The sequence below is a fragment of the Pholcus phalangioides genome, unplaced genomic scaffold (assembly GCF_987345545.1).
Source record: "Pholcus phalangioides strain wild (caught in Gottingen) unplaced genomic scaffold, Ppha-v1.0 ptg000010l_1, whole genome shotgun sequence".
NCBI lineage: Eukaryota > Metazoa > Arthropoda > Arachnida > Araneae > Pholcidae > Pholcus > Pholcus phalangioides.
In genome coordinates, this window is record NW_028301603.1 from 14,284,277 (window position 1) to 14,309,423 (window position 25,147).

General features: G+C 36.2%; 1 protein-coding gene across 9 annotated transcripts in view; it reads left to right on the top strand.

The window, feature by feature from the left end:
* Positions 1 to 25,147, top strand: part of LOC149080960 (tyrosine-protein phosphatase Lar-like) — a 745,683-nt gene that overhangs the window by 586,392 nt on the left and 134,144 nt on the right. For 8 of the 9 annotated variants that reach the window (XM_089237674.1, XM_089237681.1, XM_089237677.1 and 5 more), the window contains one exon: positions 21,297 to 21,335. The exons of the other annotated variant lie outside the window; for it this stretch is intronic. In XM_089237674.1, coding sequence (XP_089093800.1) covers positions 21,297 to 21,335 — 39 coding nt within the window. The remainder of the gene's footprint in view (positions 1 to 21,296; positions 21,336 to 25,147) is intronic. 9 annotated transcript variants of the gene reach the window in all.

A 25,147-nucleotide genomic window follows, 5' to 3' on the forward strand; every position in this document is an offset into this window, starting at 1 on the left:
GAAACAGGCCTACAACGATAAAATCTTCAAACTGGTGAAAAATAAATAAGTGAAATAATTTGCGGACCGGCAAAAAATGCACAAATAGGTGCAGAACGCCAGGAAATTCATAGATAAGTGAAATCGTAAGCAATGAAATAATTTGCGGAACAGCAAAATGTGTAAGCAGGAGAAACGATTTGCGGACCGGCGAAAATACATGAATAGGGTAAATAAGTCGCAGAACGGAAAAAAAATACATAGAAGAAATGGTTCGCGGAAAGGCAAAATATGCATATAAGCCGAGGAAATAATTTGCGGACCGGCAAAAAATGCATAAATGGAAGAAATAATTTTACGAACTTGAAAAGAAATGAATACATAGACGGCTTGTTCTTCTCAACTCAATACATATATGAAGGAAACGTATATTTTCCGGATATTACGCTGAGATGTTGTCATCCAATCTCCACCGGGACTCGAATCCAAGCCCTCTTGCGAACCGGGCAAACATGCTACCATCTACACCACTGGAGACACGACCCTGTCTTCCTTATTTCATGCAGTGGGGGCGTGAGGCACTGAAGTGGAGGCACTATTTGGAAGGCCGGGTCTTGTCTCCAATGGTGCAGATGGTAGCATGTTTGCCCGGTTCACAAGAGGGCCTGGGTTCGCTTCCCAGTGGACACCAGATCACTCTTCTTTCCGAACTCACTTCGGGATAATATCCAGAAAATATCTATTTCCTTGATAATTGGAATAATTTGCGAAACGGCAAAATGCATAAGCAGAAGAAATAATTAGCGTACCGGCGAAAAAAGCGCAAATAATATATATAATACCCAGGACTTGCCAAGACAGTCAAGCCTTGGTTGACGAACCGGCAGGAAATCCCCACGTACCAGCACCCTTTCTTTCCTCTCAAACAGAGCACAACTCCGGTCTATCGCCATGGACAATTTACTACCGACTGAGTTGTACCGGAAGTGTAAGCATGTTGGTTGTACGACAACCTGAGTGCGTTTGGTATAGTGTTGTGTGTGACGCGTGTCAGCACCGGTCCACGGACCAGCAGTCGAAGAACACACTGCCGTAGAATATTTTCAAAACATTTAAAAGAAAAAATCTCAAAATCCCGCCAGATGTCATACACGACTAACAAATACCGTGCGGGCTACACATGTTGATGCAATTCCCATACACCTTAGTAAAAATGGATTACACGAGTGTACATCCCATATCGCATTCCGATATTATTACATTGTATAGTACCATATATTTACGGGAGGAAAAAATGAATTTTCCCTCTGCATACATATCATATAAGAGCATCGTTGACGCTGACGTCCTCATCCTACATCAATAAAGATCCGCAAATCGGGATTTTTTGTGTGTGTGGGCTTCTAGAGTACTGTATTAGGTTCGGTACAATGGCTTAAAAGTAAGATGGAGGGTACAGAGAGAGAGTGTGTGTAGGGGGGTGAAAATGTACATATATACACACACAATCTTGAGAAGGAGTCCTCTCCAGAGGCTCTTGGTTCTTGGAAACATACATTAGTCGAGTGGTCATAAATTTTAGATGAACAGGGAGATCTGCATCTAAGATGCACTTCTTTACTCTATCGGCGGTAACATCTCTCCCCCTCCCTGTTGTGCATCGCTGATGTTTGTTTGCCTTTTATCTTCTTTTTTTTTCTTCTCTTTGCTCATCGTCATCGTCGTCATCTTTTTTTATTATTTATTATTTGGAGATGCATATTGTGTGTGTGTTTTTTTATGCACACACGTCGATTCATTTGATGTAAGTTATCGTTCCCGAGTCGAGTTATATTCAGCAAGTGATTTCTCTCTCTCTCTCTCGCTTTCTTTTCCTTCATCTTTAAGATGCGTAAAAGTCATTTTCTTGAAAGAAGATGCACCGATGCTTCTTGTTCTTGAGGGGGGGGGGAAGAAAAGAAAAAAGCACAGACAACATCCACCAAACAACAACAAACAAGTGGATTAAGTCACATCTTCATATAACCCGGATGAAGAGAATACATAAAAATGAGAAATATGTAAATGGGATTTTTTTTTTCTCCTCCTCCATCTTTGAGTGTTTGTTTTTGCTGCGAAACAGCACTTTACGTGAATAAATAATCAGGGGAATTTTTTTTTTTGTTGAATGTGGATGGTAAGGTAACATGTATTCGTTGTACAGGGTGTCCCTGAAATCCACTGTATGAGAGGGTTGGTAGTGAACGTTAAAATAGACGATTTTTTTTTCCCAGTGGAATCCATGGTTGCCATTGCACTTATGATGCAATGACCTGGAAAGCCAGAGAAATAAAAAAAATGATCAGGGAATGTCCAAATGTATGTTATATTAAAGTAAGGGAAAATTCTGTGAAGAGAGGGGAACAGAAATATGTAATATGTGGGGAAAATTATACTTTTAAATTAAGTCAAAAGTTTTGGTCAGGGAAAGCGAGGGAAAGTTTTGAGTTTTGATCAGAGAAAGTGAGAGAAACGAAAACTATGTATAGAAGAGATTGAAAATGTCTTTGTCGTTTCTATGCCCTGTTTTGGCAGATATTTCTTAGATCATCAACCATTTTCAATCTACTGCTGGATGAAGGTCTCCTCTAAATTTTTCCATTCTGCTCTGTCTGATGCTTTAGCCATCCAGTTGACTCCTGCCCCTTTCCTGATTTCGTCAATCCACCTTCCGTGGGGATGCCTTCTCGGACTTTTAAAAACACCACGGGGGTACCAATCTAGAATACTTGTGGTCCATCTGTTGTCCTGTCTTCTTGCAATATGTCCAGCCCAATTCCATTTCAAACGGTTAATTCTTTCCATGATATCATATGCCTTTGTGTGGTTCCTTATCCAAGTGATTCGTTTTCTGTCTCTCCTTGTGATGCCTATCATACATCTTTCCATGCTCCTTTGTGTTGTCCGAAGCCTTTGTATCGTAGATTCTTACACCTATTTGTATTCAAATGGGACTCGGAGGGCCTTTCTCATAAGAACGGATACTAAAATTTGATATTTAAATCAAAAACAATTGTTTTAAAGTCCTTCATGCCTGGGATATCCGAAGTACAGAATTTTTTTTCCTCCAAATTGTTTGAAAATATGCAAAACAAGAGCACTTGTGACATTTTTCCTGAATATCCGTGCTCTAATCATCATTATTCCTACTTGCAGTGATTAATCATATATTGAATTATCGTCAAAAGATAATTTAGAAATGAATGGAGACGGAAAGAGTAACAGCAAATCCTCAGAAGCCGAACGAAACATAACTTCAGAAGAAACAGCACTGAAAATGCCCTCGATAAATATGATCTCTTTCTCTCTCCAGTTTTTCCCCTTTTCCATTTTTATGGGGAGAAAAAAAAAAGCGTGTCCAAATTTCACGCTTGCTCGCTCGACCATTGTTTTAAGGGTCGATAAAACCCGACGGCAGAGGGCGCCCTTCAAAGCCGAAGTGTTAAAGAAGAGAATTTCACGGACCCGCGAACAGGATCGTAGTGCTGTCACGGCCGCTGGTTTAAGTACATCTTATTCATTTTCCCGACGAATTTTTATAACCTAGACGCCGTCTCTGGAAACTGCAATCCCGGGATTTTCTAATGATTACGAAACTTGTGACGTCGATATAATAGCATGAGAAAACTTCGAAAGAATGATTTAACGTTCGATGCAGTGATTTGCTTTCATGTGAGGACAATTTTTTTTCTGTTAGTATTAGGTACTGATAAAATTTAGTATGGCAAAATAACGTTGTGAAAAAACGTGATTCATGGTGGTATAGGTTTTTTTGAAGGTTCTCCAAGGAGACGATGCTGTGAAAATGGTTGGGCATGGCGAATAAGTGGTTTTGCATTTTGCGGTAAAAGGGTCTTGGTCTATTCCAGTGATTTTCCCTGGCAAAAACCAAATTTCCCTGACTTTTTTCTGACCAGAATTCGAAAATTTCCCCGAACAGAACTCAAAAATTTCTCTCACTTTTTCCTGACTAAAACTCAAAAATTTCCCTAACGATAACACAAAAATTTCCCTCACATTCTCTGATCAGAACCCAAAATCCCTCTCTTACCAGAACTGAAAAAATTTCTCCCATCCAAAATCAAAACTTCCTCTGACCAAAACTGGAAAAATTTCCCAATGTTCCTGACCAGAACTCAAAAATGCTTTCACTCACTCTCACTTTTTTTTTTCTTTTCATTCAAACCGTACATCAGGGGTTCTTAACCTATGGGTCACGACTTAAACTTGGTCGCAGGGCCTTGCGAGAAGGGTCGTTCGAATTCACTCACAGCCAGGAATGATTCTTCAGCTATCGGTCATGACCCAAACTTTATACGCATGGACTTCAGTGAATCAGGAGTCGTGCAAACTCGCCCACAGCCAAGGATGAATGACTTCAGCTATCGGTCACGATCCGAACTCATTTCGCAAAGGCTTTAGAGATGGGTCGTCCAAATTCACTTACAGACAAAGATTCTTGAGGTCCTGACCCAAACTTCATCACCGGGCTTCCGGTACGGGTCGTGCAAACCACTTACAGCCAGGAATTCTTGAGCTGTCGGTCACGACCCAAACTCAATTCGCACAGGTTTCAGAGATGGGCCGTTCAAATTCACTTTGCAGTTCTGTTATAAATGCTCTTAATGCGTCACCTGGTTTCACCAATTTTGAACGACAAACAGTCACGTGGGTAGCGAAGTTGATCGTGTTGTTGAGTTTTGGGTTGAGGCTGAAAAAAAAAAGTTAAGAGCCCCCCCCCAGAGGTACATGGTCTCACGAATTGGGTTTCCTTCAACCTCGTGACTCGAAATATGACGCAATGCATATGAAATCGATCAATGAATGTACATTGGAGATCGCGATTAGAAAACTTCGTGCTTCATCTCGTTCGGGTTAGAAATATCGAAACGAGCCCCAAGAACATTTTCTGTCTCAATGCTATCATTACTTGTCAGACGTGACTTATCTACGAACTTTATTCTGTTATTTCCTCAAGAAACATGATTTTTTTTCCCTTCCTAAATCCGTTGCCCGCTTAACCCTAAACGCAGCTGAAGTCTTCAACGGTTCAGATATTTTCCGGGCAAAGAAAAATTCCATGAAGCACGAGGGCCATCATGTCATACTGTGGTAGCTAAGACTCACACAATAGCATCTTAATAGGTGGTCGGCCCAACGGGACTCAGGGTCAGGACTACAAGTCAAATACAGTACAGTCAGTTGTCAAATTTTTATTTATTTCCAGGTCTTTTTTTATCATCGGATAGGGATATTCATTAGTTCGGAAATTATTTTTCGATTGAATATGGATTTTCGTCAATTCTAAAGTTATTTTTCATTAAGTTTTAGTTCCCATTAATTCAGATAGAATTTCTCTTTCAATAATTCTGAAATTATTTCTTTCAGTAATTCTGGAATTATTTTCATTAATTCTCGATTTTCATTAATTCTGATAATTTGTTTCTCAATGATTCTGAGAATATTTTTTCAATGATTCTGAGAATATTTTTTCAATGATTCTGAGAATATTTTTTCAATGATTCTGAGAATATTTTTTCAATGATTCTGAGAATATTTTTTCAATGATTCTGAGAATATTTTTTCAATGATTCTGAGAATATTTCTTTTGATCATCCTGGAAATATTCATTCCATTAATTCTGAAAATATTCATTCCATTAATTCTGAAAATATTCATTCCATTAATTCTGAAAATACTTATTCTTCTAATTCTGTAAATATTTATTATTTTGATTCTGGAAATATTTATTCTTTTAATTCTGGAAATATTTATTCTTTTAATTCTGGAAATATTTATTCTTTTAATTCTGGAAATATTTATTCTTTTAATTCTGGAAATATTTATTCTTTTAATTCTGGAAATATTTATTCTTTTAATTCTGGAAATATTTATTCTTTTAATTCTGGAAATATTTATTCTTTCAATTCTTGATATATTTCTCCCATTAAATCTGGAAATATATATTCATATCCGTTACATATCCTCTTTTCCTGCATTTCTGTAAATTCTGTAACAATATAAGCCTTTTCGTCTGCGGGCTACGGCCACATTTGACTCCTGCTCTACGACGAGTGCAACCAAGAAATTTGCAGTCTTTTTCTCACGTACGAGATTCAATAACTTCACCCGAAATATGTAGCGGATCCCGTATAATAAGTAATTTCATTATGCATAATACATAAGCATGTCCCCGCCACGAATGCTCGCTATCACCGTTGTGTCACACGATGCACTCCATCATGGTTATGAGAGATACAGATTCGCGTATATATGTTTCGACAACGAAAACGAACCCTATGGTACATTTTTTTTTTCCTATTCCTCTCCAACTTTCGCTCCATCTTTTTCTTTAGGTCTTGAAGCCGTCTTGTTGCCTGGGGGCCGCCATCTCCTTAAATATTAATAGACTCTTGGCCCATTTTCTTTTCGGGATTAAAGGTGTCAACGCCGTATATTGGATGTATATCAGACGCATCCTTATCGCTGTTGTGAAAAGCGGGGCCCCGAGACAAACAAATCTTCCCCCACGTTCATAATTATTGAATTTCAATTCTCATCCATCGAAGAGGGTGTATTCCAAGGCATATTGTTTCCATGAATGAAATATGGTGCCCATGTGAACGAAAAAATGACATTTTCGTTCATATTTTTAAATGTTTTCTTCCTTTCCTCTGAATTTCTCAAGGGGAAAAAAGCAGGGTGTCCCATAAATTCGTGAATGGTTTAAAAATTCATAATAACTGAAGGAATGAGTATACACATTATTTCAATACGGTTTGCGAAAAGTTATTCTTAAAGGGGTTTCTTTTTTCGTCTAAAAACAATTAGTTCAAATTTTTGCCGCTAGAGGGTGTTATCAGGAAACGAATCACTGGAAATATGGAAATCGTAGTCTTGCAAAAAAGGGTTAACAGCTAATTTCTGAATTTTCATGTTACTGACGCTTATATATCCTGTTCAAACCCAAACCAAAACTGGCTATTCAAAAAAAAAGTTTTATTCATGTATATTGTATGTTAAAATCCCCTTTAAAAAGGAAAAAAAATCAATTAATTCATTAATTAATTCTGGGACTATTTCAGTTTTGTACACGTATGTGTATCTAAGGTCTGCACTTGAAGAGAAAAATCATTTAAACCATTTGAAATGAAGGTACACCGTGTATATCTGGAGCGAAGAGGATAGGGTTCCATTGTGATGCTGACATTAGTGGATAAAGCACTACTGATGAAGTTGTTTTACCTCAGCCACGAATCGCGGGCAGAAGCTTTATGAACGTTTCGGACACGGAACAGATTGAACAAATGTTCAAGTTCAATCACTCCTGCCGTACTGGTTTCCAGCGCCCTCTATCGACAAAAAATAGAACTTTTTCTGTATCAGAAAATCCCTCTTCGTGAGAACAACTGTTTTTTTTTTTCAAAGTATACCAATTCCTCCAATTTTTATGAATTTTTAAACTATTTATGAATTTATGGGACACCCTGCATTTACGAGGATGGCAGATGTGATTATATGACCCTATTTTCCCGTAATCATCCAGTTTTTTCTTAGAAAGTTACTTAAATTTTCGTTCTTCTTTAAAATCAAGAATTAATATTATTTTCAGAGAATTTATAATTATACCATAACACAATTCCATAACTTTGAAATATTCATCCTCTGTGCTTGCGAAAACTTGAAATTTTTTCGCTTAAATTGAGTAAGATAAACAAATTTTTGCTGTCACAGAATTCCTTATGGAAAAAGTTAATAATCCTTTGCCTCTTATCCTTACACGTATCCATATTGAATGACTCTCGTACAATGTCTCCCCGATGTGGAGCAACGCCATCTTGCTGCCAAAAGACGTTCAGTTGCACATGAGAAATTTATGAAACTGCAAAATTATCTTAATCATGTCCAATTAAACGTTCGTTACAGTAGACTCAGCGAAAAAAAACCACACGATTTTATGTAACGCAAATCGTAATGCGACGCATTTTATGTCTTACACCGAGTAATTTGTGATGTAATTGCGCCATCTGTGGGTGAAATTTTGAACTATTTCCTAACAAAAAACTACTATGACAAATATTTTAGTGCGAACTCCACTATTTTGCATGTCAATTTGTTGAATTTTTATCAATTTTGAAAATTTGTCATGGGCTTATCACCAACTCTATACAATTACATGTCAACAGATTACCCCTGTAAAAATTCTGCCTGGGCTTCACTGCAGGAAAGCTCTTTATGCAAAGAAGACAACTTTAAGAAGAAATTTTATCTATTCCATTATCTTTGGGGGAGGGTGTTTTTCTTCCATGAATATATAAGTTTGGAAAGATTTTCATAATTCGTGATACCTAAATTAATTCACATGCATATTTTTTTTCAAACTGCATTAAAATATATCAGTTCCTTCATTTTTTATGAATTTTTAAGCTATTTACGAACTGATGAGATGGACATCCCGTATTTTAAGGTATTTTTTCTGTAATTTTCGCTCAAAACTTTTTTTTTTTCAGTTTTGGAGGCAAGGGTTCCCCTCCTCCGATGCTCCTGCGTACTCATGGGGGAGGGGGGTTGTCAACGAAATCTAGATAGGGACCATTACCGGTTTAGGAAGCTTTGGCTCAACTTATTTCTGGGGTGTCAAAAATGGCCGAACGAACTTCTGGATACGTAACACTTAAGTGGACTCTATCACATTTCTTACTTTTAAAATGCTCTACATAATGCTTGGGAAATTCGCCTCTGACAATTTCCCCCTCCCCCAAAAAAAAAATCACCGACAACAATTTAAGCGCAACAAAAGACACTCACCGACAACAGTTCGTCACCACTGACTGAGTTACCGAATGATTAAGCAAGAGATCGAATATGTGACCGAATGAGTTGTTGAATGAACTATCTGAAAAGCTAGTGAGTAAATGAGTGACCCAGCTTGTATCTTTTTTTGGGTGACTGAGTGAATGAACGTTTGAGTGAGTGACCGCATGAGTGATCAAGTGATTGCGTTTTTGACCGAGTAAGTGAGTAACCGTATTAATGATCGAGCGAGTGGGTAAGTGAGCGATTAAGTGACCGCATGAGTGAACCTTTGAATGGGTGAGTGATTGAGTAAGCTTGTGACCGCGTGATTGATCGAGTCAGTGTATTAGTGGCCATATGAGTGAGCAAGTGGGAGGGTGTGTGATTAGGTGAGTGATTGAATGAGTTACTCACTTGCTCATTCTCTCACCTGCTTATTCGCTTGTTCATTTGCTGATCTGATCACTAATTTGCTCACTTGATCACCACTCATTTGCTCGCGTACTCGCTCATTCACTATGTCACTTTGTCGGTGAATTTTCCTAGTGATGAATTACGTGGCGGTGAATTTTCTCAGAGTTGAACTTTACTTTCGGTGAAAGTTTCCTGGCGGCGAATTTTCCCAGTGGTACATTTTCATTGCGGTGAATTATTCACCGCACACGACTCTACATAGGAAACTAACAAAAATAATTCTATTCTGAAACAATCGGTTTTAATGGCATTCGAGATAACATTTTATAATTGACCTGAACATCTAATTCGTAGAGGTGGAAAAAACAAGAAGAAAGCGACCAATAGAAACGTTTCATTTTCAAAAACAACAAGAAATGGCAGCCTAGTAAGAGATAGACACCATCGTTATTCTTTCGCTAATTTTCCGTCACACATACACTGACCATCTAGCCATGACCGGTCATCTCGTCACTCACCCCTCTCCCCCCCCCCCCTTTTTTTTCTACCTCACATGGCGGCGTTTAGAAAACCGATTTCATCATTAGCAGAACACTCGTTTCGGAAAAAGCTCTTATTATTTATTCACTACATATTTTTACGGGTTACACCCTGTGCACACGTGACGCAGTCACGTAATTCTCAACCCCCCCCCCCCCTTCCACTTTCACCATATCCGTCACTTCGCGTGCCCTTCGAAATAATGTGAATGAGAAAGAGAGGCTCGCACACACACACACAACTATACCACCGTGTCATTAGAGGCTACGCCACTGTCCACCTACCTTCTACTTTGAAAATTTCACGGTTCTCTAACGCAAAATAGTCTTTTTATTCTTCTTATTCATTATTGTTCGGTGCTGCGAGAGTGACGGGGAGGTTGCTCGTTCCCTATATTATTGAGGGTAAAATAACTCGGAATGAACGTGCTTTCCGGTTTTTTATTTTCCCCCCCCCCCCAAAAAATCCTAGGATTAAGGAGAGAAAGAGAGAAATATTCGGTATTTTTCCCAGCCCCATGGCAATTAACAGCTGAAGTAGAGACGGTGAAGGGGAGGGGGTGACGTTCCCATGATATATGCCGCTATCCTTTTTAAAGGAGGGGGGGGGGGTGGAAGATGGGAACTAAATTGGGTGGGAATTACAATGTTCGTTACATAAAATAGGGAGTATGGAGAAGGGTGGGTTTTTTGAAATGGATTGTTTTAATAGTTTCCTGGGCCAATTCGGTGAAGTCGTCCACTTTCTTTCGCCTCCTCCTTCATTAGTGTAATGCCAATTAACTAGCGTTGGATCTGTTCGATGCGATCCGCTGAGAACTCTTTAATGAACCATTACCTTTCGTTAATTCCCGTTATGGGTGGTATTTCGGTCGAGTTTTCCGGGGGGGGGGGGTGTAGTTGCTTATCGTAATTTCGATGTGGTTATTCAATATTCAGGGCGTCCATGGGCCAAATTTAAGGGAAGGTGAAATACACATAGAGAAGCATTTTTTGTATGGTAATGTGGGGTCGGAAATGAAAAGTGTTGGCGGAAAAACTCTGTTGAAGCAAGCCTCATACTAGAAGCCGTGTTAGACTAGAAGCCTAGTTAGCCGTGTTCGTTTTGGAATTTTGGGTACACGCAAACGTCGATTATTCAATCGTATTAAGCCTCATACTTTTTTTTTGGAATTCTCAGTATTTTCGCATTTTTACTACTCACAAAATACGTTAAGACATTGTCAGCAAATCTTTATTTTATTTATTTATTTTTTCATTTTTTTCAATGAAAAAGCAATCTACAAATTTGTGGCACACAAGGGTCTCTAAAAGAGTTATATTATTTCCCAAGAGGCAATGGAGTTGCCAATATACTGGGGGGGGGGGGGGGTTATAAGTAACTTACCCTGGCTCAACGAATACGATTCCCCCCACGGAGAACCCCGCTATTAACATCTCACAAGCAGCAATTTTGAGCCCCATGGGCTTACAATAAGTGTATTTCACGTTAAAGGGAAGGATTAATTAGCATATTGTATTTCCGTGCCAGCCAGGAAAAGCGAGGTTTGATAAGGATCACAGTATGCATTTTGTCAATTCAGTGGATTTTTAGAATAACGATATTTAAGAGTTTTCTCCCGAATCTGTGTCTCGAATTTCCCGTCATGCTGAAAGATACGAGTATTCTCTGCATATGTTGGTCTTCCTCGCTGTTTTCCGGAACGCCGGCTAATGTGAAGAATACGGTATGGACACTTTTAACAACTGTTATTTACAACGATGAAATAAAAATACAAAAATCATAAACTGAAAATGGTCGTATTACAAATTCGAGTTTCAAAAACAAACATAAAAATTACATTAAAAAAATTATTTTATAACAATTCTGTGGTGTTTGGTCAGAACATGAAAACCCCAAAATCATATTTTTGAGATATAAGCATTTTCATTGTCATTTGAAAATCATAAATAAAGCATACACACAAAAACAAATGAAAATATCATACATCAGCATATTGTTTAGCCGTACACATATATTAGTGCATTCATCTCACTTCTAATTAGTTATAGTTAGCAAGACTTATTACTAGATCAAAAAGTCAATTTTTTGGAGATATATTCTGACCAAACACTACAGAATTGGAGTTTTTCATGGAGTTTTCTTTCATTTTTATGGGTCATCTCTAAGCCCATAAAATATGGCCATTTTTTATCTTTAAAAAAAATTTTAATAATTTTTTTTTATTCAAACTTCTCTCAAAAAGTACGCAACAGCTTAGAATCAGCTGTAAGAAATTCAGAGGTTCTAATCCACGGCTCATGGATAGAAAAGTCTAACATTCCATCTCACATTCCGATTTAATTCGCATGTAATATCGGCAAATGGGCCATTCAAGTATTACGTAAGCAAATTTTTAGTCATTTTTAACCCCGCCCTTGTCAGCAAAATTTCGTCATCAGCTCTTCCCCTCTGAATCCTAACGCAAATTTGTGGGATCGGAAACGTACACGGGGAGCGTGGGGGGGGGGGGGGGGGCTCATGCCCCCTCCCCACTATCAAAAATTTATTTTTTTAATGCAAAAAATATTTTTTTTTTCAATTTGAAATTTCGGAAGAGAAAACCTTTATATGTTATTATAATCAATTTCTGTTAATTTCAATGTTATTTGAAGGCTAAAAACTCAAAATGTATTTTTAATAAATTCATTGCGACCCACCCTCTAAGCCATATAATGATAAATCGCATAATGATGACAATCGCCCTTGGCCAAATATGGTCCTGGGGTTATCTGATACGGCCTTTTGTAAAAATGAATTAAGCGGCACATTTACAGATCGCTTAAGTGTCCCGTGGTACAATTCCAGAACATTTAAGTGGCCCGTGGCACATTTTCAGATCACTTAAATGACCCGGGACACAGTTCCAGAACACTTAAGCAATCCGTGGCACATGTGAGATCCCTTGAGGGGCATGTGACGTAGTTTTAGAGCACTCAAGTGTAGAACCGCAATGGGGGGGGGGCATCACTCAAGTTACCCGCGGCACATTTTCAGATTATTTAAGTGATCCGCGGCATATAATTACTGATCACTTGAGTGATGCGTGGCACAGTTCCAAAGCACTTAAGCGGCCGGGCACATTTCCTGCGGATACAGATCACTTGCATCAGCGAAACATTTAGAGATCACTAAAGTGGCTCTGTAGGGCACTTATCAATAGGATGGGGGGGGGGAGGTGTTACTTCAAATGCCCACTAACTATATCGTTTTTGGCGCACCGAGTACGATGCCATTAAGAATATTTCATATTTTCATAAATCGTGGTTGATGACGTATAAGCATTATCCAAACCCCTATCCCCCCCCCTTGTCATCAAAAGTCAGCAGATCGAAACCCCCTCCCCCCATCGATGATTACTTAATACTTGAATGGCCCCTAAGCACTACATGGTTCAAACACCACTTTCAGCGGTTGCAGACTATGCTGCGAAATACACACTGTAGTTTTATTCCATTGTCAATTACGGTATCATCATCTGGGGAAAGGCGATTGCAAGACAAATGTGCAGCCTATTTGCTCTATTCAAAATACATGTTACTAAACTATTTGCAGTGGTCGCTCTCAAATTCCAACTCGTAGAACTTTAAATCTACTCCCTCCATAAGACACAACGTCAACTACCGAATCGTACTTTATTTATATCGTAATAAATCAGTATGCACGCAAGAGTCCATAAGATTGAGAAGACCAAATGAAATTTATTGCATACCTTCATTTAGAAAAGAAATATTTCACAAACATTGTTAACCTCGCTGCACTACCTTTGGTAATAAACAATTTATCTAAGTTTGCGCCATTTAGGGCGGTGTTTACCGACATGGTTTAAACTGTAGTCAATTTTTTGATAAGAAATTGAGACGGATTGGTTAAATTAAGGTTTTTAACCAATCTACGTCGATCTCTTATCCAAAAATTGTGACTCCTGTTTAAAAACATGTCGGTGAATACGGCCCTTAAGAAATCACTTTTTCAATTTCTAATAACAATAGACGATATTGATGTGCATTTTCAAACATAGAAGCGAATTACCTTATGATCAATATACCAGTGGTTGCTTCATGTCAAACTGTTTGCATCAAATACCACTGTCATGGAAAATGTATTTCAATATAATTGTTTTAAAAAAAAGTCATGCAAAATCATTATTTTATCATAACTTCTGTATTAATTTCTATATATTTTTTGTCTTTCTTTTTTTAATTGGTCGCTCAGGCCTTGGCTTCCTGACGGCAAACATTGAAATCTGTTTTTAATATTGCGTATTGCGCTACTAATTTTGGAAAAATTGGAAAACAAGTTTTTTTCCCCCCATCAATTTTTCTCATTTGCCTCACTCACCTAAGAATTACTTCAAGCCTGATTTATAATTTGCAAAATACGATAATACTACGATAATCCTCATAAATAGACCTATCAGTGGATATTTCAGATCTTTTCATTAGTGACGGAAATTGTTTTCGAGGACCGAAATAATTTGCTATTTTGAATAGTTTAAAATCGGCTTCTCAATCGCGAAGGACAAACGGTTTTGTGTCGTCGTGTTAAGGAATTTCCAAACTCTTAATAGTTTCCATTATACCTCCGCTACGTGATAATGACCGAACCGGATGTATCGCGCCAAGAAAATCAGAAAACCGTCCATTTTTACGGCTTTATAAAGCCCCGTGTTGTGTCGATGGAAAAGCGTATGTACCAGATTTTCCCTGAATTCAAATAGGAAATGACAGGTTCTTTAGTCGCACCTTTAACGCTTTACACTTTATCTCTAGTGCAGTCCATTCCGCCATTTTACACCCTTCATCTTCGATGTCCTTTCCCGAGGACACCCGATGCCTTCCCCGTTTTCTTTTTAGCTTTTCAAGGCTCACCAGTTCCTAATAAATGGTGTTGGTGGGGAGAGAGAGAGAGATCGCGACTCTCTCTCTCTTCGGAACGTTTGGTTTGTAATGCGGCGAAGTATGCAAACGCGCGAGAGCCCGGGCTCTCCTACACACACGCACGCACGGACATCGTGTATGTTTGTGTGTATGTATGTGTGTCTACACACTCAGTGACATGACCGACCATGGGAGTTGAAGCGCTGGAGAATGAGAGCGTGTGTGTATTTACTGGAACAGAGAGAGCGAGAGAGCAGGAGAGAGAGCAAATTAATATTACGGTTGACTGTGTGGACACCATTAGTAACAGTCGGGAGACTTTGTTGAACCGGAGGAGACTCGACTAGGTATCGGTTGGTCATTATCAACGAGACGGAGAGGATCATTCTCTCGGTGGCGGGGGTCGAGCAAAAATTTACTACCGCAATCCTTATTGGTTGGATCCTTTTCGCGATGTTTTCCATCAATATCAGCTACAGAAGATCTTTCCGAGTTGATGAAGAAGGCTAGATGGTGATGATGTTAGTACAATATACACGGGAAACTGGCAGTATGAAGAGATATTGATGCTTGGGAAAAGAAAATTTACCCACGAAGGGACTCGAACCCTTCTCTCTCATATGCCGGATCAGTGCTGTACCTGTAATCTATGAAAGCAGATAGAACATTCCCTTTTAGGAGCTTTCGCTACATGTACGTTTCCAACTGGTGGCCTTGATGCCATTTGCGAGTTATTATTAGAGAAATTTTGCCGCCGTCCATCGCACGGAGGTATTCAGAAATACCACAGGGTGGGCAAAAAAGTCTTTAGAAATTTTAAAAAATCATAAAAACCGGGAAAATAACCGAAATAAAAAACGGTTTACAGGGTTAGCATCGCTAGGTCACGGGAATTTTTTAAATACCGGAAAAAAAATAACTAAAAAAAAGTCAATAGGTGGCGCTGACGGACACAAGTCAAAGAAAAGATACGCAAATAACGAACAGAATGCCTCCAAATTGTTTATTATAGCAGTATGTGTTCTCCACGCGTCCGCCACCACAGGGAATAACACATTGCCGTTGCTGGATTTGTGACTTGCCTGTAGAGTGCAGCAGGTCCGTATACATGACACCTCTCGGCGGATCGCATCTTTCAGTTCCGACAGATTGGATGGACCGGATCGATATACCCGGGGATTTAAAATATCCCCCATAACCAGAAGTCTGCCGGTGTCAAATCTGGAGCCACTGTGGTAGAGCACTCGTCCGACATACGATAGCCTTGGGTTCGAGTTTCCGTGAGGGCGAAGATGAATTTTCCTTTCCTAAACCATCAATATCACACAGCCAGTTTTCCTTATATATTGTGTTCTTTGTAGTGTATGAAACAGTTTTTATTTTGGAAAGCCAAGAATTAGAGCACTTATTTGACCTTTCCTAGACAAGTCCTAGATCCTAGATAGTTTTAGAGCTCTTACGTGTGTTGACGTTTTGTTCTGTGATATAAAACAACTTCTTTTTCAGTGATTGATTCATTTTCAATGACGAAAAGGAATCACACAGAACCAAGTCTGAATCTCAGGAGTAATAGTGATAGGGGGCCGTTCAAGTATTACGTCAGCAAATTTTTATCAATTTTTGACGCCCTTCCCCCCTGTTAGCAAAACTCCGACCACGGCCGCCCCCCCCCCCGTTGTCAGCAAATTTCCGTCAGCACTGCCCCCTACCTCCTAAGACATATTGGTGGGATCAGAAACGTACGCGGGGGGAGGAGAGGTATAGGGCGCTCGTGCACCTCCCCCCCCCCCCCAGACGAAAAAAAATATTTTTTAATGTAAAATAACATTTAAAAAAAAATTGAAATTTCGTAAGGAAATACCTTATATGGAGTTATTATAATCGATTTCTCTTAATTTCAATGCTATATCCAAGAGTAAGAACTCAAAATTTATCTTTGAGAAATTCATCATTGCGACCCACCCTTCTCGCCATATATGGTAAACCCTTGACCCGCAGACCAAATGTGTCTCTGAAGGTTATCTGAGTGGCTTGCCCCATCAGACCCAATTTTGAAAAAATGAACTAAGGATATCTAACAAACGATACCATTGGTTCATCTGCGTTTTGAACTTCCCGAGGTATAGCGTAGAACAATGCCGTCACTAAAGCGGGCCGCGAGCCTGGTGCCCAGACCGGAAGAGGTAGAAAACCCAGTGGTATATATTCATTGGATATTCCACAACGGGATCTTCTCACAGACATCAAAAACACTAATATACAAAATTTTCGGAAGATTCGTTGTATCTGGAAATGATATATATATATATATATATATTTTTTTTTTTTTTTTTTTTTTTTCTCCATGCAGTAGACGGCGGCACCATTCTGCTAATAGCTCGTAAATGACATCAGAGCCACAAGATGACGACATATAAGTCGAGAGAAAAATGCTACATATACTTCGCCATCTGGTAGCCTTGGCGTCATTTACGAGCTATTAGCAGGATGTTGCCGCCCTCTATTGCATGGAGCTATTCAGAATATACCAACTGTAAGGAAGAAATATTCTATCTGTTCCCATAGCTTAGTGCTAGAGCACTCCGGCATAGGAGAAATCGGGGTTTGAGTCCCCGTGAACGCAGAGATGAATTCTCTTCCTAAATCATCGTCATCATGATCTCCAGGTAAAAGCAGTCTCGAAAATCATGTATCAACAAGTGGAGTGCACATCTTTCTCTACAAACAGTGATATATTCTGAATATCTTTCTGAGAGCCTCTTGCACAAATTTGAAATTCTTTACTTTTTTGCGAATGCACCGTCAGACGATTTCGAAAAAGACGTATTCCCGTCAAAAAAAAAAAAAAAAAAGAAGCTTTCGATCGAAGGGAATCTGGGAGTTTTCTGCGAAACCTGAACGCACTGCGATTCCGACAAACTGGATTTAAAGCTGAAAAATGCTCGTGTCAAAGCTCTTTGTTTTTATGATATAGGAAAAAAATAAGCAACCCTAAATATAAAAGCTTTTATTGAATAATGAAAACGTAGTATGGTGCCATCTTCAGAGCCCAATCACAGATGGAAAAAAAAGAGCTAGAAAAATAGATTCTTGAAGATTTCCAATGACAATTCATAACCTCTAATGGCAATCTCCAATTGACATTCAATATACTAATCGATGTTTCTATCATTATTTCTTGAAATTCGAATTACTTTCGGTAGCTTTAATTCACGTTTTGTATGTAACTTCAAAAACTGACTCCATAAAATTCAAAAATGATTTTTCTCCCCTCGAATTTGTGACTTTGAATTTTCCCCCTGTTTAAAATTGTCTTTTCCTTTGCTCTTTTTTTTGTTGTTCGTGTCATATTCGCGTTTTAAGATCTCCGTGAGTTTTGGGTTTTTCTTCTCTGTACATAGGAATACATATAAAAGTGAGAGAGAAAGAGAGTGTCTTCTAACCACCATCAGCTACTAACAAGCAACATGATCCTGCTCAAAAGGAATTTCACTGAAATATTTTTCCCTGTGGAAAATCCATCTCCTTCGAAATTACACGTGTGTTCTGTGTGTTCTCTTTTCCTCCTTTTGTGTCTTGGAATTTTCCAGGAATTCGTCTTATTATTATTTTTTTAAAAGTTGCTACAGGAATAAAAAGAAATTATTCCTGTTGTAAAGGATTTTTAACTGTGATTGTTTTTGACGTTTCCACTCGTGCCAACATGAGTTATCCGTAGCTCGGTATTGATGATCGACTTTTCGAGCGGTGTATGCTGCTCAAGTTACGCTGTTGTTTTGTGGAGCTTCTACCTGGGATTTTCCTCTATGTTAATTTTAGAAGATGGGAGTTTTGCAGTATGCCATGGCATAGAACTTGAGCACCAAATGGCGGGGGGGGGGGGGGGGAAAGAATCTTCACGATAATCTCTATCCAATCCTTTGTCTGCTGCTGCTGGTTGTTTAGTGTACGAGGTTAGATAATTTTATGTTTAACTAATTCAGTATATACTGGAAACTGGCCGCATGAAGAGATATTGATGTATATCTCTGCCCTCCAGTGGGGGAATCAAACCCCGGTCTCTCGATTGCCGGACCAACTAAGCTATGAAGACAGTATATTCCCCCCCCCCCCGGAGTGTATCGTGCAATGGACGGTGGTGACATTCTGCTAATAGCTCGCAAATCACATCAGGGCCACTAGATGGCGACGTATACGTAGAAAGACGTCACTTTCCCTTGATAGTACGTATACGTCTCCATCTGGTGGCCCTGATGTCATTTGCGAGCTATTGGCAGAATGTTGCCGCCGTGTTCATTGCATTGAGCCATTTGGCACATACATATACTCCAAGAGGGCAATATTCTATATATATGTCATTTCATAACTCAGTTGATAAAGCACTCGTCCAGCGAACGAGAGAGACCGGGGTTCGAATCCCCGTGAGGGCAGAGATGAAATTCCCTTTTCGGAAACATCAATATCTCTTCATTTGGCCACTTTTCCGTATACATTGTATTATCAAGGGAGAGTTACGTCTTTCTACGTAAACTAACTGATTGTTAATTGTAATTGTTTGGAAACTGTTTTTTTAATATTGGTTTGTCTTTGATTAGAATAAAAATGATCTGCCAAATATTTTACATGATAGTTAATATAATATTATTTATTGTTATCATTATAGTGTAACATTCTGACTTTTTTAATACAGGACGTGCGCGTATTTTACATAGTTTTGACACATTTTAAGACGTTTTTTTTTTTCTACAAGGTGTCCCGTTATTCTAACGACGGTTACTTTAATTCGTAATCTCTACTAGAATTGGAGATAAAGGCAATATTTGCAGAGACTCACACAGATTGTGCTCCCCCAACGGTCATTTACGAGCAATATTTAGCGATTTTGATGACAGTTGGCAACATTTTTGGCGGGAATTGGCGATGTTTCATCAATAATTTTCCGTATTTCTACCGATCAAATATGGTCACAGCAATCAAAATGAAGTAACAATGCCGTGTCTGACATCTTATTGCATCTGATTATATTTTTCTCATAAAAGGGTCTTTAAAATGTCAACTTCGGTTATAACGACAAAATTTCGCGGAATCTTAACTAAACTGCTGATTTGATGTGGCACTTTATTTCCAACCAAGAAATATTTACTATTAACAATTGGAAATTTCAGTGATAATTATCAACGCTGAGTATTTTTTTCTCAAAAACTGCTTATACGAATGCAGCCAAGTTTTTAGGATGTCTTGATTTGACCACGGATTAGAGATTCATGAAATAAGGAAATAGTTACATTTTGGGACCACCAGGTGAAAAAGTGACACTTTTTATTGCATTTTCTTTTCTCTCATGGCCCATTTAGCGTATATACCAAGTTTCAATGGAATGCGTCATCCAGAACGGGCGTTACATAGGTCAGAGTAGTGTCAGTATACCGACGGGTGCTGCATTGGTCTGAGCAGCGTCGGTACACAGAAATTACCCAGACCTATGTAGCGCCCATTCTGGTAGACGTATTCCATTGAAGCTAGGTATATACGCTGTATGGACCATATGAAATGCATTGAAAAGCGCCACTTTGGCACCTGGTGGTCGAAAATCGAACTTTTTTTTAATTTCATAAATCTCTCTTCCCCCGTGGTCTCATTAAGATATGCTAAAAATTTCGTTGTGTATTCGGATAAGTAGTTTTGTAGAAAAACTACTCAGAGTATGGGAACTTCAGTTACAGTCGAATTCCGTTATAACGAACTCCAAGAGACCGGGGAAATCACTTTGTTATAACGAAATTTCGTTATAAAGGAATTCCAGGTATTTGCATTGTTCCTATGTGAACTTATCTGAGGGATAAGAAAAGTGTTCGTTTAAACGAGATTTTTGCTGTAACGTTATTCGTTTAAACGAGATTCGACTGTATAATCACCTTGTATAATTGTATAACACTATCATTTGAATATCACTTTCAGTACCTGATGACATGTGATTATATTTTCCGTATTTTAGAAGGTCTTACATACGTCAACCTCGGTTATAATGAAAGAATTTTACAAAATCTTCGTTGTTACATCCGAGTTTGACTATAAGTAAAAACCGGCCTCGATAGTGCGTTTTGGTCACCCCGAACAGCAGTTTAAGCATGATGGTCATTTTGCATACTGTCAGTTAATTGAGTTTATGATGTTGGTGGCGAGATTCTTCATTGTTATAGAGGTGCAAGTGAAGGAGGTTGGAATTTAACATTAATTAATAATAATAATAATTGTTCATTAAACTAATATAAAATTTCTACAGCATTACGGATAGATTTTTCAAAATATTTTGTTGAAAATCAAGCCAAACCTAATTTTCAAAATACATGCATCTTTCCATGTTATCTCAACGTTTCTCTCAATTGCATATCCATTATTGTACTTCAATATTTGTTGCTATCATATTTAAAGTATTGTTTTATTGTCAAGCAATTTTTAAAAATTTTGTTGTGTGTAAAAAAAATTCATGTTCTTCCAACAAATACAATAATTGTTACCTAATGGTAAACAAACAAATCAGATTGCGTGCACATGCCATACATGAAAACAAATTCTGTTATAACTCATCTATTTCGTACCTGATTCCAGGAGACTACTCTCATAGAGAGTACGTTAGCTACTTGTCTAGTAAGTATTTATTTTAGTTGTGAAATATACTGTAATGAAAGGAGAGAATTTTAATGAATTATAAAATTCAATTTCATTATATTTAATAAATTCACTTGGTATATTTACATCACCTCAAAATATTTCAAATGTGAATCCATTCTACGCAGAATACCATTTTTCCTCATTCGTATTCTTGAAAAATTTATTGTGTACAAAATTTCGAATTTTTTTATTTACCCCCTTCGCCAGAGGTCTTCAACTGAAGGCCCGCGGGCCACATTTGACCGTGGGAGTTTTTTTTCGGGGTTGCGGATCAGTTTTCGAAAATGGTTGGATATGTTGAAAAACGGTTTGTTCTCTAGAATTAATGAAACAAATAATTTCTGAATTAATGAAACAAATAATTTCTGAATTGATGAAACAAATAATTTCTGAATTAATGAAACAAATAATTTCTGAATTAATGAAACATAATAACAGACTAAATGAAACAAATAATTTCTGAATTAATGAAACAAATAATTTCTGAATTAATGAAACAAATAATTTCTGAATTAATGAAACAAATAATTTCTGAATTAATGAAACAAATAATTTCTGAATTAATGAAACAAATAATTTCTGAATTAATGAAACAAATAATTTCTGAATTAATGAAACAAATAATTTCTGAATTAATGAAACAAATAATTTCTGAATTAATGAAACATAATAACAGACTAAATGAAAGAAATAATTCTACAATAAATGAAAGAAATAATTCTACAATAAATGAAACAAATAATTCTACAATAAATGAAACAAATAATTCTACAATAAATGAAACAAATAATTCTACAATAAATGAAACAAATAATTCTACAATAAATGAAACAAATAATTCTACAATAAATGAAACAAATAATTTTTGAATTAATGAAACAAATAATTTTTGAATTAATGAAACAAATAATTTTTGAATTAATGAAACAAATAATTTTTGAATTAATAAAACAAGTAATTTTTGAATTAATAAAACAAATAATTTTTGAATTAATAAAACAAATAATTTTTGAATTAATAAAACAAATAATTTTTGAATTAATAAAATAAATAATTTTTGAATTAATAAAACAAATAATTTTTGAATTAATAAAACAAATAATTTTTGAATTAATAAAACAAATAATTTTTAAATTAACTGAAGAATAATTTCGGAATTATATATTGAAAGAAAGAATCTGGATTCTAGAATAAATAAAAAAAATAATTCCTGCACAAACTGATAAAAACTCCAAGTTAATGAAAAAATAATTCCAGAGTTGATGAAAATCAAGAATTACTGAAAGAATTAATTTCGGAATTTATGAAGCAAATAATTTCAGAATTAGTGAAAAACATAACTTATATAAATCAAAGAGAGAAATAATTTTTTTTCTGATACAAATTATTTCCCAATTAATAAAAGAATAAATGTATAATTATAGAAAATGATTACAAGATACATTGAGGAGAAAAATAACTTCAAAATTACCGAAACAAATAATCTCATTAAAATCATTGAAAGTGATTTCAGATTAAATTCAATCCCCAAATTAGTTAATTTGATCCGTGATTAATCAAAAAACTTTTTCAGAATTAGTTGTTGAAAATATTTTCAGAACTAATCGAAACTGCTATAATTAATAAAAGAAATAATTTCAGAACAAATAAATGTCAAACTTGGAGCCTGGTTGGACCCTTCTACTATGGCCCGCGGGCTTCTTGGGAAGTTTCAATTGGTCCCGCAGTGTCTGAAAGGTTGAAGACCCCTGTCCTACGCAATTACAGATTTTATTTTGGCATTAGTTTACCAATTTTAAAATATTTATTTTTTTTATGTTACTATCATTTTAATTATTTTATTTAAATATAAATTATACATAAAATATTAAATGATATCATTTGGTACAATATTGTTTTTAATATTCTAGATGAAAATAATTAATTTATTATTAAATGATTAATTTAATAATAGATTTTTACAATCAATATGTCACGTCAATATCACTTTTCATTCACTTCAGTATCACATTTCGATTTTTTTTCGATGAGAGTGATAGTTTCTCATTATTTTAATGTATTTTTCTCAAAATAATGATCATTATTAGAATTTTTCGAAAAGATTTTGTTGTTTCGTTCAGTATTTCGCTTTCTAACATATTTTTATATACATAGAAATGAATTGAGAAATTTTTAAATTTTTGTGGAATACAAATGTTTGTTTTTTTTTGAGGAAAGAAATTTTTTTTTCAGTATTGTCTACAATTATTATTATAATAATTGTTATTATTTGAAAATAACATTGTGCAGTAAAAAAATGGTTTTTTTTCAAGTATTTTATTCCATATAATAATTATTTCTTCTGGTCGTATCGAGTTTCTTACGTATGAATAAATAAATACCAAATTTGTTTTTTCCCCGATAATGCGTGTATTGATCCATTTTTTAGAATAAAAATGTTGATTTAATGGATTTTATTAATTAATCAGTGTCCGGGAATGCAATTGATTAAGTGGTTTATATTATTTAATGGTTTGGCGAAAAAAAAAAGTAGTTCAATATTGTATCGATTTCATATTTTTTTCCACTTTCCTTGTAATTTTAATTATTCTAATTAACTAAATAGATATGAGATTATTGCTTTTGAATCATTTGTTAATTAGGAGTTGGTCACTTTTCTTCCTACTCTAGTTTTATGTATTTTACTTGTTAGTTTTCTATTTTATTTCCTATTTCTATATTTTCTTCTCATTCCTATTTCCATTTTTTTCTAATTTTTTTCTTTTTTTCCTGTTTTCTATATTTTTTCTTTCTTTTTCAATCGTTTTATACACATTTTTCAAGAATATTTTATATATATATATATATATATACTTTATCCTCTTCTCAGTTCAAACATATTTTTCTACTCTTTCTTTATACTGTATGCGTTCTTGCATTTCTCTATTGTATTTTTAATTTCGCTTCCACTTTCTTCTCATTTTCATTTTGGGCTGTCTTACCTTTGTCATATCTTCCGTCCGTCCCCCCTTTCTCTTTTCATTTCTTAATTTTTCTTTCTTCTATTCTAAGTCTGTCATTTTTCTATTTCTTTTTTCTTCTCTTTCCGCTTTCTAACCTTTTCATTTTCTTACTTTCCGCTTTCTAACCTTTTCATTTCCTTACTTTCCTCATTTCTATTTTATACTTCTTTCCTTTTTCGTTTTTTCTTCTTTTTTTTATAATCTTTTTTATACTTTCCTCTGTTTTCTATTTTTTTTAACTTTCGTTTTCCAATTTTCTATATTTCTCTTCTTCTTCTTTTCTAATCGTTTTATCCGCATTTCTCAAGAATATTTTATTCTCTTTCTTCATTTTCTTCTCTTTTCCTCTTTCTTCTACCATTCACCTTCTCTTTTTTTTCCTTAATCTTTTATTTTCATTTTTTTTTTTTTTTGTTTATTATTTCCCATTCTCTTTGATTACTTTTATTTTCTACTTTACTCTCATTTCTTCCCTACCTCTATTATTTTACGTACTATTGGCGTTGCTTTTGTTCTGTTTTCAACTTCATTCTATTTTCTATACGATCTGTATTTTTTCCAGCTTTTTTTTCCTATCGTATCTTTTCCTCTTTCCTTGTTTTTCCCTCCCCTATTGTTTTCTTTTCTTTATTTCCTACTGTATTCTTTCCTATCTTTTCCTGACTTAGTTTTTTACTTTCGTTTTACTTCTCTTGAAATGTTTTCTTTCTTCTTTTAACAACATATTTCTATTATTTTTTAGTTTTCCTTTTCTTATATATTATTGTTCTTCTAAACTTTCTTCTC